The sequence below is a fragment of the Bufo gargarizans genome, chromosome 2 (genome assembly GCF_014858855.1).
Source record: "Bufo gargarizans isolate SCDJY-AF-19 chromosome 2, ASM1485885v1, whole genome shotgun sequence".
Taxonomy (NCBI): domain Eukaryota; kingdom Metazoa; phylum Chordata; class Amphibia; order Anura; family Bufonidae; genus Bufo; species Bufo gargarizans.
The window spans coordinates 3,736,364-3,758,292 of record NC_058081.1 but is presented as its reverse complement, the minus strand read 5'-3'; the positions used below and the strand labels follow the sequence as shown (position 1 = coordinate 3,758,292).

The window sequence follows — 21,929 nt, the reverse complement described above, 5'->3', positions numbered from 1 at the left end:
CAAGGGGGTGACTCTGTGACATTGGCTTCTTACGCTCAAACATTTTTTTTACAGACTCCTGACTGTGGGCAGATGAGATGGAACTGCTCAAGGTGAGAGGCGGAGTGGCGGGTGGTTGAGAGGGGGCAAGGAGGACAGCAGTGGTTGACGTGGCTGAAGATGCTGGACCAGGAGGAGGATGGTGGCTTTGAGCTTGTGTGCTGCTTCTACTCATCATCATGTGTTGATCCCATAGGTATTTGTGATGTGCGATCATGTGCGTTCGCAAAGCAGTTGTACCTAGGTGGGTGTTGGATTTCCCACGACTCGGTTTCTTTTGGCAGAGGTAGCAAATGGCATCGCTGTTGTCAGAGGCAGACACACAAAAAAAATGCCACACTGCTGAGCTTTGCAATGACTGCATTCTGGTGGTGGCAACAGCATGCGTTGATTGGCGTGCTGTCTGGCTGACCCCGGGTGCCGATACATGCTGTCTGACTGTGCCACTAGCTCCTTGCAACGACCTCCCCCTGCTTCCAACTCGTCTTCTCCTTCTCTATGTATCCCCTTCTGAACTTACCCCCTCTTCTTCTTCTCTTCGAGCAGGCACCCACGTGGCATCCACGGACACATCGTCATCATCAACCACTTCACTTGTATCTGACTCCTCAGCAAAGGAAGCAGCAGCGGGTACAACATCATCATCATCACACAGTACGTCCATGTGTGTAATGCTGCCTGACTGAGACATATCCCTGTTAGCTACATCCCCTGGCAATAATGATTGCGCATCACTAATTTCATACAACTGATGTGCAAATAACTCCTCTGAGGGATCAAGTGAAGCGGCTGTGGTGGCTGTGGTGGAAGAGGTGGTGGTGGTGGCGGCGGGCGGGAGAGTGGTGACCAAAGGTGGATGGTGGTGATCAAAGGTGAGGATGGTGTGTCAATCTGTTGAAGATTGGGTGTCCTAAGTAAGCCAGTCAACTATTTTCTCCGAATTTTTGGGGTTCATGGTACGTGGCCTCTGAACACTGGGCATTATTCCAGGGCCAGTGGAAATCACAACACCACGATCACGACAGCCCCTGCGGAGTGGCCTGCCTCTGCCTGACATTTTTTTTTAGATAAGTGGTACTATGCGTGCAAGGTACTGTGCCACCTTATATAAGTTGTGGGCAGTGGGCACAGTACAGTCTGTGTGGGCCTGACACACACGGGCTTGCAATTTTCAAAAGTTATAATATCACAGAAATTTTTTTATTGATTTTTTTTATCTGCAAGGTATTTGAGTGAGTCACACCCTGTAACGGTATGAGTGCAGGCCTAGCCAGTGGCCACAATACAGTATGTGTGGGCCTGACACACACGGGCTTGCAAATGTGATTATATCACAGAAAAATATTAAATAGAATTTTTTTATCTGCGAGGTATTTTCTGTCACACCCTGTATGAATGGTGTGCACACAGTGCTGTCTGTGACTGAGCCTGCAGCCTCTCACACACGGGCAGCCAGGCAACTGCAATATATATATATATATATATATATATATAAAAAATAAAATAAAAAGCAGACTGATGTACCAGCCCTGAAAAGGGCTTTTTGGGGTGCTGTCTGGACGCTGTCCTTACAGCAGATGAGTCTGTGGACACAGAACACTGCCCTAGCTAACGCTTTCCCTATTAGATCAGCAGCAGGTACACTCTCCCTCCTCTCTCTGTGAATACAGCTTCCGAATGAATCTAAAATGGATGCTGTCCAGGAGGTGGGAGGGTCTGGGAGGGAGGGTCTGCTGCTGATTGGCTGGAATGTGTCTGCTGACTGTGAGGTACAGGGTCAAAGTTTACTCAATGATGATGTATAGGGGGCGGACCGAACATCGCATATGTTCGCCCGCAGCGGCGAACGCGAACAAGCAATAATCGCCGGGAACTATTCGCCGGTGAACTATTTGGGACATCACTATTTAGGACTACACTGGTTCAGGCCGTGTGAGATACTCCCTCTACATACAGGGGTTTGATTCAGGTATTTGAAAAACAACCATTTTGGGCAAACAACTTTAATTGCGGCCTAGTCTGCATCTGTACGTGTGAGATACACCCTTTACATACTGTCGTTCTATTCTACTATTAATTAAACAACCATTAGTGCAAGATCCTAAATTAGAAAAATATGAGGAGAGCGTCAAATAAGGGACGTGGCCCAGGTCGTGGTGCTGCTGGTGGATCTCCTGTTGCAGGGAGAGGATGTGGTCGATCTGTGCCAGCTACACGCACAAGTGAAACCCCTTCCTCAGGTGCGAGTAGGCTACAAAACCTGCAGCGGTATTTGGTCGGGCCTAATGCTGCTCTATGCATGGTGAGGCCTGAACAAGTACAGGCGATAGTAGATTGGGTTGCTGACAGTGGATCCAGTTCCTTCACATTGTCTCCCACCCAGTCTCCTGCTGAAAGACCACAGTTGGCACCTGCAGCCGATGTCTATTAGTCTTTCACCTCACCCCCTTGCAAATCAGCCAAGCAGTCTGAGCCCCAAGTCATGCAGCAGTCTCTTCTGCTCTCTTTTTGATGACTCTGTTATCAGGGTTTCCCAGGGCCATCCACCTAGCCCTGCCCCAGAAGTGGAAGAGATTGAGTGCATCGATGCCCAAACACTTATCTTTCAAGTTGAACTTATCTTTCAAGATGAGTACATGGGAGGACCATCGCAGAATGTCTCGGATGATGACGATAAACAGGTGCCAACTGCTGGGGCTTTCGAAAGTGTGCAGACCGACAAGGAAGGCAGGGGTGAAGACTGGGTGGAAGATGATGTGGAGGACGATGAGTTCCTCAACCTTTCATGGAATCAAGGTCATGCGAGTGACCTATGTAGTTCGGAGGAAAAGCCGGTGGTCGCACAGAGTCACCAGCACAGCAGAAGAGGGAGAAGGGTGCAAAAGCGGAGCCGCCGTCCTCTAGACAGTACGCCTGCTACTGCCCACCGCAGCGAGGGACCAAGCACACCAAAGTCAGCTCCAAGGACGACAAGACACGAGTGGTTTGAACGCTGTGCAATTAGAGCCTGTAGCAAGGCATAAACGTTCTCAACCTGAGCACAACCTGCATAACCAGGCATTTAAGTGCAAAGCACGATCTGCGTTGGAGTAGACACCTCAAAAACCAAGAAAGGTATCTGGCTCCTCCTGCTTCCTCTTTTGCTGCAGTTGCGGCCTCTTCATCCACCTCTGGAGTGACAGTGCCACCTGCCACCCCGCAAATAGAGGATCTGCCAGCAACACCAACACCTGGGTCACCAAGCATCTCCACAATGTCCCACGGAAGCGTTCATCTCTCATCTCCGAAACGCTGAAGAGGAAGAGGAAGTACCCCCCTACCCACCCACGATCCCTAGCCCTGAATGCCAGCATTTCTAAATTACTGGCCTTTGAAATGCTGTCATTCCGTCTGGTGGAGACGGATAGTTTTAAAGGCCTTATAGCGGTGGCTGTCCCACAGTATGTAGTGCCCAGCCGCCACTACTTTTCAAGGCGAACCATCCCTTCCCTGCACAACCAAGTAGGGAACAAAATCAGGTGTGCACTGCGCAACGCCATCTGTGGCAAGGTGCACCTGACTAAGGATATGTGGACCAGTAAGCACGGTCAGGGCCGTTATATCTCCATAACAGCACACTGGGTAAATGCAGTCGCGGCTGGGCCTGAGGTTTATAGCAGTTTGGCGCATGTCTTTCCACCACCGAGGATTGCAGGGCGCTTCAGTTTGCCTCTTGTTGCTTCCTCCTCCTACTCTGCTTCCTCATAATCTACCAGCTCCTGATCCGGTCAGCCTAACACCTTCACTACCAACTTCAGCACAACCAGGGGTAAACGACAGCAGGCAGTTTTAAAACGTATCTGATTGGGGGACAAACCCCCACACCGCGCAGGAGCTGTGGACGGGCCTTGAACAACAGACCGAAGAGTGGTTTGTGCCAGTCAGCCTCAAGCCCGGCCTGGTGGTGTGCGATAATAGGCGAAATCTCGTAGCAGTTCTGGGGCTCGCCGGTTTGACGCACATCCCTTGCCTGGAGCATGTGCTGAATTTGGTGGTGCAGAGATTCCTTAAAATTTACCCTGATATGTCAGAGCTGCTGCATAAAGTGCGAGCCATCTGTGCGCGCTTTTGGCGTTCTCACCCTGCTGCTGCCCGCCTGTCAGCGCTGCAGTGTAACTTCGGCCTTCCCGCTCACCGCCTCATATGCGACGTGCCCACAAGGTGGAACTCGACCTTGCACATGCTAGACAGACTGTGCGAGCAGCAGTCGATAGTCGAGTTTCAGCTGCAGCGCGCACGGGTGAGTCGCCCGGCGGAACAGCACCACTTCACCACCAATGACTGGGCCTCCATGCGAGACCTGTGTTCCTTGTTGCGCTGTTTCGAGTACTCCACCAATATGGCCAGTGCCTATAATGCCATTCTCAGCGTTACTATCCCACTTCTATGCCTCCTTGAAAAAATGCTCCTGGCGATGATGGAAGAGGATGTGGCACAGGAGGAGGAGGAAGAGGGATGATTTCGTAGGGTTTCCAGCCAGTCATTCCCAAGTTGCTCCGAGGATGGGTTCCTGCACCCACAAACCCAAAGTACACAATTGTATAGCCAGGGCACAGTTCTGGAGGATGATGAGGTGGAGGATGAGGAGGAGGAGATGGAGGAGGACAAACCATGTCAACAGCAGGGTGGCACCCAGACCAGCTCATGGCCATCACTGGTGCAAGGATGGGGGGATACAGAGGACACAGATGATACACCTCCCACAGAGGACAGCTTTTCGTTGCCTCTGGGCAGCCTGGCACACATGAGCGGTTACATGCTGCAGTGTCTCCGCAACGACCGCCGAGTTGCCCACATTCTAACTTGTGCTGATTACTGGGTGGCCACGATAATGGATCCCCGTTACAAGGACAACGTACCGTCCTTAATTCCGTCACTGGAGCGTGATCGTAAGATGAGCGAGTACAAGCGGATGCTGGTAGATGCGCTGCTGGAGGCATTCCCACCTGACAGCAAGGGCACAGTGGAAGCACAAGATGAAGGCAGATGAGGAGGAAGAGGTCGCCAAGCAGCTGGGGCACCACCAGCACCTCAGAAGGCAGGGTTAGCATGGCAGAAATGTGGAAAAGCTTTGTCAGCACACCACAACAACCTGCACCATCAGCTAATATGGAACGTCTTAGCAGGAGGCAGCATTTCACCAACATGGTGGAGCAGTATGTGTGCACACTCCTACACGTACTGAATGATGGGTCTGCCCCCTTCAACTTCTGGGTCTCCAAATTGGGCACATGGCCTGAGCTTGCCCTTTACGCCTTGGAGGTGCTGGCCTGCCCTGCAGCCAGTGTATTATCTGAACGTGTGTTTAGCACGGCAGGGGGCGTCATCACAGACAAGCGCAGCCGCCTGTCAACAGCCAATGTGGACAAGCTCATGTTCATTAAAATGAACCAGGCATGGATCCCTCAGGACTTGTCCGAACCTTGTGCAGAATAAACATGTATACCGGCACTAACCAGCCATTATTATACTGCAGCGCAATTGCTCATTCTTGTATTTTGGATATTTCACACTCTTTTGGAGAGTACCTTAATTAAATTATTTTTTATTAAAACCAAAATCCTATGTTGGCTACCTCATCCTCCTCCACCGCCGCTTCCACCTACTCTGCTACGTCCACCGCCTCCTCAAACTCCTACTCCATATGGACCTCCACCTCATAAATCATTTTTTTTTTTTGTACATGTTTTATTTGATATCATTTCACTACTTTGTCATTTACATTTTCTTGTGAAATTCACCAATTTTTGGGTGTGATGTACCACTGCTATGCATAGTAGGCCGGTTAAAAAAATAAAATTGTCATTAACATTTTCTGGTAAAATTAACCAATTTTTGGGTGTATAGTACCACTGCTATACCTAGTAGGCCGTTTAAAAAAACAAATAAAAAATTGTCATTAACATTTTCGGGTGAAATTCAGCAATTTTTTGGATAGGTGACAGGGAATAACATTTCTGAAATGCTTCTTTAATTGATGCGCGCCACCTCCTTTGATTCAATGCTTAAAATTAAACAAGTTGTACCACATTTAAGCTTCAATACTTTGTCCCACATTTCCGCTATTCTCTTTTTGCCAACATTTGCACCTCAATAGCTTTTCCCACAATTCCGCTTGACTCTTTTGGCCACATTTGGGCTTCTGTAATTTGTACCATATTTGAGCCTCAATAGCGTTTCCCACATTTCTTCTTGATCCCAAATTTTTTAAATAAGTTTATCTCCCTTAAATTTTGGGCTCTTTTTCTCACACCCCCTCTCCGGCCTAGGACCCTGATTCCCCGCCACCCGTGATCACCATGGTAGGCACAAAAAAGAACATTGAAAGTTGATAGAGCAGATATCAAATTGGATCATGAACATCATGGGGACGTGCGACATGGTGGAGCAGTAAGTATGCACACGCCTACACGAACTAACTGACAGGAGTCAGCCCCTGCAACTTCTGGGTCTACAAATTGGGCACATGGCCTGAGCTTGCCCTTTACCCCTTGGAGGTGCTGGCCTGCCCTGCAGCCGGTGTATTGTCTGAACGTGTGTTTAGCATGACTGGAGGGTTATATTTCCCAATGTATTGGGGTGTACCCTAATTAAAAATATAAAAATACATTTTAAAACAAAAAGTAGTGTAGCTGCCTCCTCCTCCTTCACCGCCGCTTCCACCTACACTGCCACATCCACCGCCTCCTCAACCTCCTACTCCATATGGACCTCGTCCTCCTAGATCAAGATTATTATTTTTTATTTTTACATATTTTATGTTATTTAAAGTCATTTCCCTATGCGCATTTGTTTGCAGAGCACTTGCCATGCTCTTAACCACATTTTGACGACATTTGCAGCCCTCTAGCCCTTTCCATGACATTTTTACAGCACTTTTAGTGCTCAAAAGTTCGGGTCCCCATTGACTTCAATGGGGTTCGGGGTCAAGTTCGGGTCCTGAACTCAAACTTTTTTCCGAAGTTCGGCCGAACCCGTCGAACCCGAACATCCAGGTGCCTGCTCAACTCTAATTGTGAACATACCCTATAACTGAGATAAGCACGAGAAGCTGTGGGCCTCAAAAACTGTCACTTAACTCTTTTACTGTAGAAATGGCCACATTCATTGCCATGGCAGCTATAGCTTCATCATGTTTGCATGAGTATCACTATATGAGGTCTGTTTTTTGACAAGACAAGCTGTAGGGTTTTAGGTTACCGGTTCCCACCCTGCTTTGTAAAAGTGCTGTGTAGCTGGTGAGTCATTCTCATAAACCCGTGTGCATTTACAGTTTTGGAATGGCATAGACTACGTCAGAACTTCACCGCGTCATTCTATGCCATTGGTTTTGAATGATGACCTTTATGGCATGTAGCAAAATGTGTTACAGTCTCATGTAAGTGTCAGTCAGCTCACCTCACGTGCAAACGATGATTCCTCGACTGGGAGTATGGTACTTCTTATACAAAACTTAGTGGCACTCCACTTATTGTGTGCTGAGAGTCGGGTTCCCACCCCGTTGATCAGTAGACAAAAAGCTCTAGCACATTCCACTTGATATGCAAATCAGTTGTTCTTTATTAAGATGGCTGGTGAACAAGTAGCGGCCTTTTTCAAGCTGGAGCCTGCTGTTCAAAAGCAAACACTTATGTGTTTCAAGTATAGACCACTCTTCAGAGAGGATGGTGGCCAATAATGTGGCCTCTCTTGAACAGCAATCATGCTATGAGGTCTACACTTGAAATGAGTAAGCAGTTGTGGAGTTGGTTTGTCTCTTATGTGTCTTCAAAAAAACTGCAAAAAGTTTTTACCAATCTTTGAGAAAGCTGCATGTCTTGTGTTTATCTATAAAATGTATTGCAACTGCTAAGTTCCTAAGTGCAGAAAAGTGTAACCAGGTATTTCTTCCACTCCCATTTCCCTGTCTTTTGAAGCAACTTGAAGATAATAGGTTTCCAGTGTTTGGACTTTTTTGGCTATGAAACTTCAACCTTCTTCTAATTTTTTTTATTTGCTGTTTTTTTTTTTTTTTTTTTTACCATATCCCATAGAGAAAGTTATTTTGGGTTTGATGTAAGTGACACATTTTTTTCAACTCTTGTAGTCTTGCACAGTGATGAGCGGCAGGTGAATATTCGAATTTGTGATATTTCGCAAATATTTGGCTGAATATTCGTCATATATTCGCGAATTCTTGAATTTGTGATCTCCAGTCATTATTTTCTTGATTGCGAAAATCAGCAATCGGAAAATTTGCAATAAAAATTTTTGATACAAAAATTTGCGATCAACACTACTCCTAAAGTCAAAGATATTGCAGCCATCTCATTGGCCCACAAGCAAGAAGCAGTGAGGGTACTGATGAAAAAAAAATCTAGAATATTCGCGATTACGAAGATATAGCACTGTATTCTAGATATTCGCAATAAAAATTGCGCAATAGTCGCAATAAAAATTTGAGATTCGAATATTCACGATCAACACTAGTCCTGCAGTGAGTCAATGGATCACCGATACTGCAAGACAAGCCAATGGACTTGTGAGATATAACCATGACTGGTGGGGAGAGCTGTAGCTTTCATTAGTTTATATATCTCTCAACATTGAAATTGCAGCAAGAACACCCTGTAAGAAAAGGCAGTAGATGTCGCTACGTTCTGTAAATGATCACATTTTCAAGCATCTAGCTCCAATCTGTACCATGTGGAAGTGGCATAAGAGCTAGATAAAAGACAAAGTTTTTTTAGCCACATGGAACTTTAACCGAATCAAGTTGTGTAGGATGATTGTGAGATGCCTCCTGTTCATCAATGTTATTGCCACTCAAAAAAATAAATAAATAAAAAATATATATATATATATGTATTAGGAAAGTATCAAAGTAATAAATAAATAAATCATAGTTACCTCACTCTTCCCCAGCAGCTCCCATTCTCATGCTTCCTAGTCCTAAATTAGTGTCTACTTCTTGGTGTCTTCGACATGCAGGAAATGACCACTCCCAGCCAGTCACTGACTGAGTTGGGTCACTGCTTGGCCAGTGGTAGGCTGATTGTCAGGGATCAGTAAGGAGAGTATGTTAAAAAATAATACCTTTTATAAGATTTGCTAAATTGCCTCCATACAACATCCAAATTGTACAGGGTTTTAATATGGCACCCAAAGAAGTCTATTATAATACAGAACCACAGGAACTATGTAACCCCACATACTGTAGGCTTCAGGAACACACTTATACCATGTTCTTGGCATCTAATTATTGGATTTAAAAAGGCGAGGGAGGTGTCTCTCTTTAAAAAGTAAGGCAGAAAGGCCAATAGTCCGATTGTCATGAAATATTGCAAAAAAGTTAGTCAACATTTTTTTAAAAGCCTGCTTAATATCGGTATTACTCAGACTGTAAATCATAGGGTTAAGGAACGGAGTTACTACAGTGTAGAACAGGGACAGAAATGTCTTTGCATTTTGCTTGCGTGGAAACACATAAATGGTAATAAGGGATCCATAATATAGAGCCACCACACTGAGATGGGCACTACAGGTGGAGAAGGTCTTCTGCCTCCCGGTCACAGAGGGGATCTTCAGTATGGTGAAGATAATGTACACATAGGAAACTATTATAACTATAACAGGACAAATCGCAAGGAAAATAACCAGAAACAAAGTCTCCAATTTCATTATAAAAGTATCTGAGCAGGAAAGCTCCAGTAAAGGTTCCAAGTCACAGAAGAAATGGTCAATGATATTTGGTCCACAAAAATCCAAACAATTCACTGTCAAATAAATCATCAACACTGTAGCTAAAATTACCAACCAACAGAATAAAATGGCTCTTACACAAAATGTGAGGTCCATGACCATGGGGTAATGTAGAGGGTTACAGATGGCCTGATACCGGTCATAGGACATCACGGTCAGGAGAAGACATTCTAATGCCTCGGAGGCTGAAAAAACATAAAATTGAGTCAAGCATTCAATAAAAAGCACAGAACTTACTTTATTCAAGAGAATGTAGAGCGTGTTGGGTACAATGGTGGTGGAGAGAAGAATATCTGTGAGGGAGAGTTGCGTGAGGAAAAAGTACATGGGAGAGTGGAGAGATCTGCTGTAGGACACCACCAGAATGATGAGGAGGTTTCCACATATCGTCACACAGAAGATTGCCAGAAGAAGGAAAAAGAAGCAAAGAGTAAAACTTTGTAAATTCTGAAATCCCAAGAGCAAAATCTCAGTCACTTTAGTAAAATTGTGATATTCCATATTCATGGAGAAGACTTTCCAAATTTGTTCAGACTATAAGAAAGAAATTGGAGTTGAATATTTTAGAGACCCAAAGGTTTCCCTTCCTTCACACTTATTGTCAGACTTCATAATTTCTTCATTTTAGGTGTCCTGTAAGTAAATAGACATTAGTGGGATGTTGATTCTATAAAACATTTAGATTTTAATTGATAGACATCATGTAGCACGGAGCTTTACCGAAAAAAAGATTTGATTGAAAATATGCACATATTATATACAGGAAAAATCTTAATAATCTTATTAATATTGATAATCCATCATATTTATTCCTGATTACATAATAATAATCAGGAATGGAATCCAGAAGCTTCCCTCCCAAACCGCCCAAACTGCCAGCTCAGACAACTAGGGAGAAGCAGACTAGTGTTGATGGAGCACCATAGTGCTCAGGTGCTTGGGGGCTTGGGCCGAACACATCAAGTCAATGGGAGAACCCGAACATTAAACCAGGCAGCCCCTGCTCTGAAGAGGGGTGGGTGCCTGGTTCATAGGAAAAGATCAGAAATTGACGGAAACACCACCGAAATGGTTCGGGAACAGCATGGGGAGGATGTCTGGATGCATCTTGGACTCCCAGGTCGCTGCTGGGAATCATGTTGTCCGAGTAGTACACCACTTTTACAGACTGACAATAATCCTCTAATCGATTTTAGAGGAAAAATTCATAGGAAACATTCTTTCCTGTATATTTAGTTGTGTATAAAGTGCAAGTGCTGCCAAAAATTACAAGGAAGAGGCACTCTGATACAACCTATATATCACATAATGGAGGGCCTCATTCACATTGTGGTACAATTGTTCAGGTAGTGGAACTCCAACACTCATAAAGCCTATGCATTAAGTGAAAGGGCTGCCAAAAATTACAAGGAACCGGCACTACAATACACTCTTTATTACACATAAAGGAGGGCATCATACACAGCCTTGAAAAACAACTACGGCTACCACTTCCAAGCAGGGCAGCAGGCGCGCAAATTACCTATTAGTTATCATTAGGTGAAGGCCTGCAGGTGAGCTGACCCTCAAAAAGATTGTAGGTGAGGGCCTGCAGGTGAGCTGACCATGTAAATGATTATAGGCGAGGGCCTGCTGGTGAGCTGACCCTCAAAAAGATTGTAGGTGAGGGCCTGCAGGTGAGCTGACCATGTAAATGATTATAGGCGAGGGCCTGCTGGTGAGCTGACCCTCAAAAAAATTATGGTTGAGGGTCTGCTGCTGAGCTGACCATTGAAAACATGAACAGTGTTCAAATCAGGCCGGTTGCCTGAATACTGATGTAGTAGAGCTAACACTCATGCTTTCTGAGATTTCTGAGATGTGTTATCTAAACTAAGCAAACACATTCAATTGCTTTTCAATGGCTTTTGTTTCAAGATAACACGATGATGTAGGCAATTTGAGTTAAGAGTTTGAGTGTTAACCCTGCTCCATCTGTACTTCAGCTAGGAATAATGGAATAGGACTCCGGTTCAATTTTGTAGGTTTTCGGTACTGAAGCCATGATTAAGAGGGACTGTCGGGGGCATCTGTATTGCGCCACTAGAGATGAAATTCTTGGACCGGCACAAGACGAACAAAAGTGAAAGCATTTGCCAAGAATGTTTTCATTAATCAAAAACGATAGTCGGGGCAACTGGTCTATCACACCAGTAGAAATTATTTGTTCCAATAGCGTTTGTCCCTCTGTGTAGCTGCAGTATCTCAGCAGAACCGCACACAACTGCTGCACAATCCAATTGCACTATAATATTCTTTCTATATTAGAAAGTATAATATAAGTGTATTACACCCATCAGTAAGTTACACCTATTGATAGCACACCTATACCAGTCCTTAAAAGGACTTTTGTGGCCCTATTAGCTAGCGTTTGGTGTCCCTAACAGCCTGTCCCTGCTCCACACAGCAACCTCTCCCTACACTGGCAAAACACTTAATGAATGCTGTCCTGTACCACCTGATGGATGTGTCATGGGTCAAAGTTCTTCACAATGTAAAAGAATATGGCGCCGGCCAGGGGCGTTGCTAGGTTAAAACATTCAGGGCCTGGGCCCCGGTTGTTTTGTCCCAGGCCCCGAATGTCCTGCCTGCCAGATACAACTGTATTGCCGTACACAGAACGGCAATACAATTGAATCTTACACTGGGCAGAGGTGAAGGACCTGTGGTGACATCACAGGTCATGTGATCAGCAAAACAGGCTGTGATAGGATGACCTGGATGATGTCACCATCATGTGACCAGTGCAGGATTGGACCGGAGTGAAGAGGAGAAGGAGCCTAATGCTGATGTCTGTACATGAGGAGAGGTAAGTGAAGGGAGAGGCAGATGCTGGGAGTTGTAGTTATTTAACTGGGATGTATGTTAGGGCTGAAGGGAGGGATGTTATTGACATGGAACTGTGTGCTTGAGGTGGCTGGGGAGGGAGGGATGTTATTTACATGGGACTGTATGTGGAAAGTGGATGGTGGGGGAGAATGATGTTTATGTACATGGGACTTATTGTTTAGGCTACGTTCACACTTGCGTTTGGGGATCCGCTTGTGAGATCCGTTTCAAGTCTCTCACAAGCAGCCCCAAATGCATCAGTTTAACCCCAATGCATTCTGGGGCCGAAGCAGGTCGTCGGGCCCCCGAAGCCATGGGGCCGAAGCAGGTCGTCGGGCCCCCGAAGCCATGGGGCCGAAGCAGGTCGTCGGGCCCCCGAAGCCATGGGGCCGAAGCAGGTCGTCGGGCCCCCGAAGCCATGGGGCCGAAGCAGGTCGTCGGGCCCCCGAAGCCATGGATCAACATTGAGCGATCAACATGAATTATTAGGAAATTAGGGAAGCAGGTATGTGTGCGATACATAGGGGCCAAATCAGCCTAGATGCACAGATGGACAACCAACCAGCCCAGCAGGTTTGAAAACAGTCGTCGGGCCCCCGAAGCCATGGGGCCGAAGCAGTCGTCGGGCCCCCGTCGGGCCCCCGAAGCATATTTTTTTTATATATTATTTTTTTTAAGAATTATAACTATGAAAAGTGACATGAATAAGGTGCACGTAAAGGTGAGCCTGACCGATGTGGCAGGCGATACCCAAGATAAACTACGTGGCCTGAATAACTTGCAAAGCGAAATATCGTTAGGAACGAGACCTGACCGACGTGGAAGGTGACTCCAATAGTTCAACTGCATGACCTGAAAAGACGAAGGGAAACGTGACAGAAAATGGAGATAATAACGGACATTAACTAAAATTAATAACATAAGCTGGCAGGCAGGTAAAGATATGAATCATTCAAAAGCATAGCTGCACAGGTGGACAGACAACCATTGGTCAGACCCCTGAAGCCATGGGTCTGAAGCAACCACCAGGGGCCCATGGGGCCGGGCAGCCGCCGGGATGCGAACCTTAGAATTAAGGACGGCTGGGGAAAAGATTGGGCCTTAACCCAACGGGTTTAGTAAGCAACCGGGACTCGATAACCTAGAAAGACAAAGACATGGACTCGCATAACCTCCAACAGAAACCTGGGACACTAACCAGCCTACAACCATGTCGTACCCTTAACAAACAAAACATGAAAAGCGGTCAAGGGGCCCCCGGAGCCATGAGGCCGGAGTGGTCATAGGGCCCCCGAAGCCAGAGGGATGACGTTGCGGTGACGATAAGTAATTAAAACGTAAGCCGGACCTGATGGCATATGAAGCGACTTGAATGATTGGATTGGCTAGAAGGTGGCCTAAGGAACATGACTGCCAACAGGTGTTAAAAATATAGACATTAGTAATCCGAAGCACGTGCGTACATAAAACACTAACCACCGCGAACCATAAACGTAAACATGAAATGCCTGGGGCATTTCAAGTTCGCTAAGAGAAGTCTCTTATCGTGACAAACAAACGAACAGCTTGTGAAAACATAGCAGGAAACGTACTCCTATCGGCCCACTGACCTCCGCTGAGGAGCTGTTTGGTGAACTGGGGCAGGAGACCAATCTGAGTGAATACGAACCAGAAGTAAAAGGAGACCAGTCTGAGTGAATACGAACCAGGATTAAACAAAAACTAGGCCTATGGAATGTGACAGACCACCGAGGAAGGGAACGTAAGCCTGAAAAGAACGCAGTTATGTTTGTCAGGAGAGAGGTACCAGAGCGGTGGGTGCAGACTGCCCCGGTGAGATTGAGCAAAACCATGACATAGCAATGAACAGGAGAATGCAGCTTTGAGTGGGAGCAGAGTACAACACATGATGTAACAACAAATGGGTGAATGCAGCTTTGGATGTGAGTGGTACCTAAAAACATGGTATAGGCGCAGCTCTGAGTATGGGTAGCGCATGAAAAGCATGGTATAAAGCAGACGTATAAATGCAACCTGAAAGTGAGTATTGACATGATGCGAAAGCAGACATGTGGACGCAGCTCTAGTAGTGAAAGGAGTATAGGACAAGATGTGAAAAGCAGACATGCGGACGCAGCTTTGGATGTGAACGGAATATTAACTTGATGTGACCGCAGACATGGAAAGCGGCTTTGGTGAGTGGGGTATACAACCTGGTGTAGCAGTAGAAGTGTGAACACAACTTTGGGTATAAGCAGAGCATGAAAATTGGTATAAATGCAGCTCTGGTTGTGAGTGGCGCAAGGTGGGAACACCAGGGTGGTGCGTCCAGAGCATGAAAATGGAGTAACAGTGGCAGCTATGGCTGTAAGCCGAGTATACAACATGTAATAACAGGCATGTAATACGGATCCGGCTGTCGGCTGGGGACAGAATGAGATGTAACAGCCAACAGGTGAGCGCAGCTTGAATGTGAGACCAATCTGAGTGAATACGAACCAAGAGTAGAAAAGTGCAGGACAGTAAGGACGTGCGGATGCAGCATAAGACATGAAATAAAAGCCGAAAGTGTAAATGCCGCTCAGGATAACAGCGGAGCATGAAAGTGTGAGATTGTGGCTAAGCTCTGCCTGTATATTTATGTTTAAATTGTATTGGAGCTGTCATTTGGCGTTCCGGGCACTAGAGGCCGCTGTTTAGCAGCACAGTCAGCATGCTTCTGGGTGAGACCAGGAAGTGATGATCTGACATGGTGAAAGGATTGTGCTGTGAGGGACTGGATCCGATTCCATCCTGGCTTGCAGATGTCCGGCAGTGAATGGATACTCAAAGGAAGGAGAGTATCTGCTGTCCCCTGTCAGGATCCAGCGCTTTGAAAGAGAGGTTGTCCGAGGAAGACCAGTTCCAGTGTATGGACAGAAAACCTTAGCATCAAGCAAGGCCGCACGGTTGCTGAGAGCTTGGTGGCCATCCTGGGTAAGCAGCATCCTAGGGCCCAGATCGGACGCAGGTCAGTACACCTGATTACCAATTGTACTTCACTGTTTGGCGCCTAAAGTAACAGAGACTAGCCTAGGCCTTGTATTAGCTAGTTAGATAGGGTTATAGCTTTGTTAGGCCTTACTGTACTGGACTGCAGCGCAGTAATTGATTTGCAGGCTCTGCTGCGTCTGCCACCCGTTAGGTGTGTCTTCTATAGCGGCACAGTATGACTTGTAGGCTCTGCTGTGTACGCCAGCAGGCTAGGCCTGTCCCTCGGACAGGGACGGTGACTGTGGGCCTGGGGTATTACTTATACTGTTTGTACTTGTGTTAATACTGTTTCCAAAGTAAAGTTTATATTCTTGCATATAAAGCTGGTGTCAGTGTTGCTTCCATGTCTGTGACTTTGCTGTATCCTGGGGAGCCCACCCCGGTACACGGCTTACGAAAGTGAAATACATGAAGTTTAAAGATGGTGGTAGCGGGGGGAGGGGGGGGGGGAGACACATGGCAAGGAACAGCTACAGCAAAAGGCCTAAACAATAAACGCTGCGTCCGATCTCCAAACATGACGTCAGGTGTAGCCCGGGTAACTCTTACTTCAGCCGGATTGCTGTAAAGAAACTTTTCATACGAGACGAACGAAGCAAAGTGAAACTTGTAAGATTTATAGGAACCAACTCTTATTACCAACAAACAAAAATGAAAAGCAAATGGAAGTATTTAGGCCCAAACGAGCAAACCTGAGGTAGCAGATTCTGAGGCGAAGCCTCCCGTTCGCTAGCAAAGTCGGATCCGACCGGCCTGGAGAGACGGCCCCGGCCCAACCTACTTACGTAGTATGACGCGTGCATGCTACGGTAGCAGAGAGCAAAATAACAAGCTCCATGCTGCAAAGAAAGACTCCTACCACCAGAGAAGCTAGTCTGCTAATGACACCCAGCGGCAGCTGTGCACCTGAAAACACACACCTGTGGGTGAGGGTGTGGCTCGTATATGAAGAGCCTCCGCCCCTCCCACAAATGCAGGCTGACTAATCAGCCTTACCAACTTGTTCCTGCTGACAGATTTTGTGGCCTCTTCGAAGGGCTTCAGCACCTGAAAGTCTCGGATGAGCTGCCACTGCCTGACCTCGAAACAGCACATGCTCAAGCATGTACAATGTTGAATTCCAGCAAGTTGGAAGATTGTGGATTAAGCAGTATAAAGGCAGACCATTCTGTCACTGCAAGGCCAGGAGTGTGACCCTCGCCACAAAGCTGAAATGCAAGGATAGCCTCCTAGACATTGGACATTGCCAGCACTTTGCCCAAGACTGTGTTTTTTTTTTTTTAAACAATTGCATGACTAATTTCATGATGTAGGGAGTATAGTATGTGCTATTTCCCCTAGGTTCATGGTGGCCTCAATGTTGTGCACATAGTTACTGACCACCTTGCCCAGTTGGAGTCAGCAGGGGAACAGCCAGCAGGATGTTTGCTACTTGATAAACTAACCAGCTCCCGACCGCCTAACGCAGGGATGCGTCCTGGGGTGTATTTTTACATATACCCATACTGTGTGAGAGAAATATCTCTGTAAATTGACAACTTTGTATACATTTTTTTTTAAGTTGTCAATTTACAGAGATATTTCTCTCACCCAGCATGGGTATATGTAAAAATACACCCCAAAACACATTGCCCAACTTCTCCTGAGTACGGCGATACCACATGTGTGACACTTTTTTGCAGCCTAGGTGCGTAAAGGGGCCGAAGGTCCAACGAGTACCTTTAAGCTTTACAGGGTTGCTCACAATTTTGCCCTGCCCAAAATGCCAGAACAGTAAACATATCCCACAAATGACCCCATTTCGGAAAGTAGACACCCCAAGGTATTCGCTGAGGGGCATATTGAGTCCTTGAATGATTGAACTTTTTGTCACAATTTAGCAGAAAGGGAGACTTTTTGAGAAAAAAAATAATAATCAATTTCCGCTAACTTGTGCCAAAAAAAAAAAAAAAACTTCTATGAACTCGCCATGCCCCTCACGGAATACCTTGGGGTGTCTTCTTTCCAAAATGAGGTCACATGTGGGGTATTTTTACTGCCCTGGAATTTTAGGGGCCCTAAAGCGTGAAAGAAGTCTTGAATCCAAATGTCTAAAAATGCCCTCCTAAAAGGTACTCATTGGAATTTGGGCCCCTTTGCGCACCTAGGCTGCAAAAAAGTGTCACACATGTGGTATCGCCGTACTCAGGAGAAGTAGGGCAATGTGTTTTGGGGTGTATTTTTACATATACCAATGCTGGGTGAGAGAAATATCTCTGTAAAATGACAACTTTGCAGAAAAAAATTGGAAAAGTTCTCTTTTACAGAGATATTTCTCTCACCCAGCATGGGTATATGTAAAATTACACCCCAAAACACATTGCCCTACTTCTTCTGAGTACTGCGATACCACATGTGTGACACTTTTTTTGCAGTCTAGGTGCGCAAAGGGGCCCAAATTCCAATGAGTTCTTTTAGGATTTCACAGGGCATTTTTACGCATTTGGATTCCAAACTACTTCTCACGCTTTAGGGCCCCTAAAATGCCAGGGCAGTATAAATACCCCACATGTGATCCCATTTTGGAAAGAAGACACCCCAAGGTCTTCCGTGAGGGGTATGGTGAGTTCATGTAAAATGTTATTCTTTGTCACAAGTTAGTGGAATATGAGACTTTGTAAGAAAAAAAAATTATATATATCATTTTCTGCTAACTTGTGACAAAAAATAAAAATTTCCATGAACTCAATATGCCCATCAGCGAGTACCTTAGGGTGTCTACTTTCCAAAATGGGGTCATTTGTGGGGTGTTTCTACTGTCTGGGCATTGTAGAACCTCAGGAAAGATGACAGGTGCTCAGAAAGTCAAAGTGCGTAAATAATTGTTTTTGTTTGTAAACACTATAACTTTTACCCAAACCAATAAATATACACTTATTGCATTTTTTTAATCAAATACATGTAGAACAATACATTTTGAGAAAAATTTATATAGAATGTAGTTTTATTTGAAATATTTTACTACATAAAGTGAAAAATGACATTTTTTTTGCAAAAATTTCAGTCAATTTTGATTAATATCAAAAAAATGTCAGCAGCAATGAAATACCACCAAATGAAAGCTCTATTAGTGAGAAGAAAAGGAGGTAAAATTCATTTGGGTGGTAAGTTGTATGACTGAGCAATAAACGGTGAAAATAGTGTAGTGCAGAATTGTAAAAAGTGGTCTGGTCATTACGGGGGTTTAAGCTAGGGGGGCTGAAGTGGTTAACGAATGTTCACCTGTGTGGCTATTCTCTCCCAGGGCGATAAGCTCCAACACAGCATGGAAATGACTGACTTTACACATGTGATAGAAAGGAGGGGGTGTGGAAGCAATGTTGTGGCCTGTTGCTTTTGGGGACATGAGCATGTCCATGAAGGTGGAAGTGGAGGAGGCCGATAAGTGCCTGGTGTAGGAGCCAGGCTGACAAAATTGTCGGTGGGTGAAAAAAACCTTGCCTTATTGCCGGGGTTCTGCCGTGCCACTGCCGCAAAAAACATTGACCTAGTGAGATGCGAAAGACATGTCCCCGCCTATAATAGCTGCTCTAAGTGTCCACCGTGTTATGAACCTTGCAATAGAGTAAGAATTGAAGAGAGCGAGGAAAAGGCAGGGAGTTTTTTTTTGGTAGAAATAATGCTGGCTAGGTATCTTCCAGCAAAGCTGAGCGCACACCATCAGCTACCTAAAAGCAGCAGACTCTACTAAATAGTACATCAATGATCACTCCATCAGCAACTTGGCCAGGAGAATTAAGCTTGTTCACCATCAGATTGCAGTGCGTGTAGAATCGTTTCCTGGCCACGCATTCCATTATCGATGGCTGACAATAGATTGAGCGGGAGAGGCAGAAAGTGAGAATGATAATGTTAAAAAAACGTACTACCTGTGGATGCGGCCTGGCTGCTGCAACGGAGAATGGGAGAAGGAGGAAGCTCTTGTTATGGTAGCTGGCTGCCACCTTTGTTGCCAACGGGATAGGGTGATGAAGGTGCATGTTTATTGTTATAGAGCTTGCAGCCAAACTTGTCTTAGCTTTGGCACATTTTGGGCCCAACCCACCCACAATGTCCATGGCACCACCAAATCGCAATGTAGACATGGCCCTGGCTGTTCTTTTGGAGAGATTTTTCTCCCAGGTGATGTTCACCCCCCAACCTTCCATACAACTTTTATCAGACTGTGGAATATCATGGTGGGCTCCTTGACTTCCCCCACCACCACCACCCCATTCCAAGCTCTGCCACTATCACTGCCTCCACCGCCAATACTATGGCTCCGGGTGACACTCTTATCACCACCACCACAACTATGCATTGGAGTCCCCTGCCTCCTCCTCAACTTCCTCCTCAGGTCAATCCATACTCTGACTGCTCTCACATAAGTCATCAACAGGGACTCTCTTGACTATCTGCCACTTCTTAGGAAAAAGGAAGGCGCCCCACTAGGAAGTGGCAGTGAAGACAGAGAGAACTCCACTGAAAGACTTCTTTAGGGCTGCAAGGAGAAGGAGCAGGAGGAATTCTATGTCCTCTCGTTCCATAGTACAGTGTCATACTTAGAAGTCACCTCCACATCATCCTGCTGCAACTGAGAGGAGTGAGCCATCCAATCCTTAATCTCATTCTCTTTTTCCTCAATAATAATGTTGTGCCTTTCTGAAACCAGGGACAACTGTGGCCTACTAGTACTATTACTAATTCTTCCCGGATAGCTGATGCTGCTACTATCCACATTCTGGCTCTGGGTCTTTCATTTGGAACGCTTCCATATCCCTGACTTTTTAGGACCTAAATGTACTGTAAAACACTAGTTATCCACCTACTATTATTCACCCCCAGCACCACACCAACACTTTAACTGTCGCGAGATGCACAAACACAGACTTTGGCCTAGTATTTCACATTATCACTCAAAGATATAAACTGCTACCGTTTGTCATATAAAACACACATATATGATATTTTAATATAATAATAAAATGTATTTATATAGCGCCACCATATTCCGCAGCGCTGTACAAATTCATAGGGTTCATGTACGAAACAAAACTAACTGGCTAATATGCAACTGAAACACTAGGAGTCAGGGCCCTGCTCGCAGGAGCTTGCAATCTATGAGGAATTGGGGTGACACATAAGGTAGTTGATTGTGATTGTGAAGTAGGATTTGAGCCATTATTGAACTGACAGGAGCGGTGCCGGCCGATCTGCTTCGGGTTTGGGACTAATAGAGGATCGAGTTCAGGCCAGAGGAGTTGGGGGGCGAAGGTTTAGTCGGGGAATAGTCAGTTCAGGTAGCTTGATAAGCCTGCCTGAAAAGATGTGTTTTTAAGGCACGTTTGAGGGTGGAGAAGTTGTGAATTGACCTAGTATTCCGGGGCAGAGTATTCCAGAGAGTAGGTGCAGCTCAAGAAAAATCTTGAAGACAGGAGTGAGAGGTACGAATTATGGAGGTTATTAATCTTAGGTCGCTAATAGAGTTGAGCGGACAACTGGATGTTCGGGTTCGAGAAGTTCGGCCGAACTTCCCGAAAATGTTTAACCCGATCCGAACTTCGTCCCGAACCCGAACCCCATTGAAGTCAAAGGGGACCCGAACTTTTCGCCACTAAAAAGGCTGTAAAACAGCCCAGGAAAGGGCTAGAGGGCTGCAAAAGGCAGCAACATGTAGGTAAATCCCCTGCAAACAAATGTGGATAGGGAAATGAATTAAAATAAAAATTAAATAAATAAAAATTAACCAAAATCAATTGGAGAGAGGTCCCATAGCAGAGAATCTGGCTTCCCGTCACCCACCACTGGAACAGTCCATTCTCAGATATTTAGGCCCCGGCACCCAGGCAGAGGAGAGAGGTCCCGTAACAGAGAATCTGGCTTCATGTCAGCAGAGAATCAGTCTTCATGTCATAACAGAGAATCAGGCTTCACGTCAGCCACCACTGCAACAGTCCATTTTCATAAATTTAGGCCCAGCACCCAGGCAGAGGAGAGAGGTCCCGTAACAGACAATCTGGCTTCATGTCAGCAGAGAATCAGTCTTCATGTCATAGCAGAGAATCAGGCTTCACGTCACCCACCACTGTAACAGTCCATTTTCATAAATTTAGGCCCAGCACCCAGGCAGAGGAGAGAGGTCCCGTAACAGACAATCTGGCTTCATGTCAGCAGAGAATCAGTCTTCATAT

The 21,929-nt window shown here is 45.7% G+C and overlaps 1 protein-coding gene across 1 annotated transcript; it reads right to left on the bottom strand.

Moving 5' to 3' along the window:
- Positions 1 to 9,312: 9,312 nt before the first annotated feature.
- On the bottom strand, positions 9,313 to 16,815 carry LOC122929194 (olfactory receptor 11L1-like). The gene is made up of 2 exons (XM_044282700.1): positions 16,717 to 16,815; positions 9,313 to 10,353 (listed from the first exon to the last, which is right to left on the bottom strand). Exons 1-2 carry the CDS (start codon positions 16,813 to 16,815, stop codon positions 9,313 to 9,315), a joined length of 1,140 nt encoding a protein of 379 aa, XP_044138635.1.
- Between the last annotated feature and the right edge of the window lie 5,114 nt (positions 16,816 to 21,929).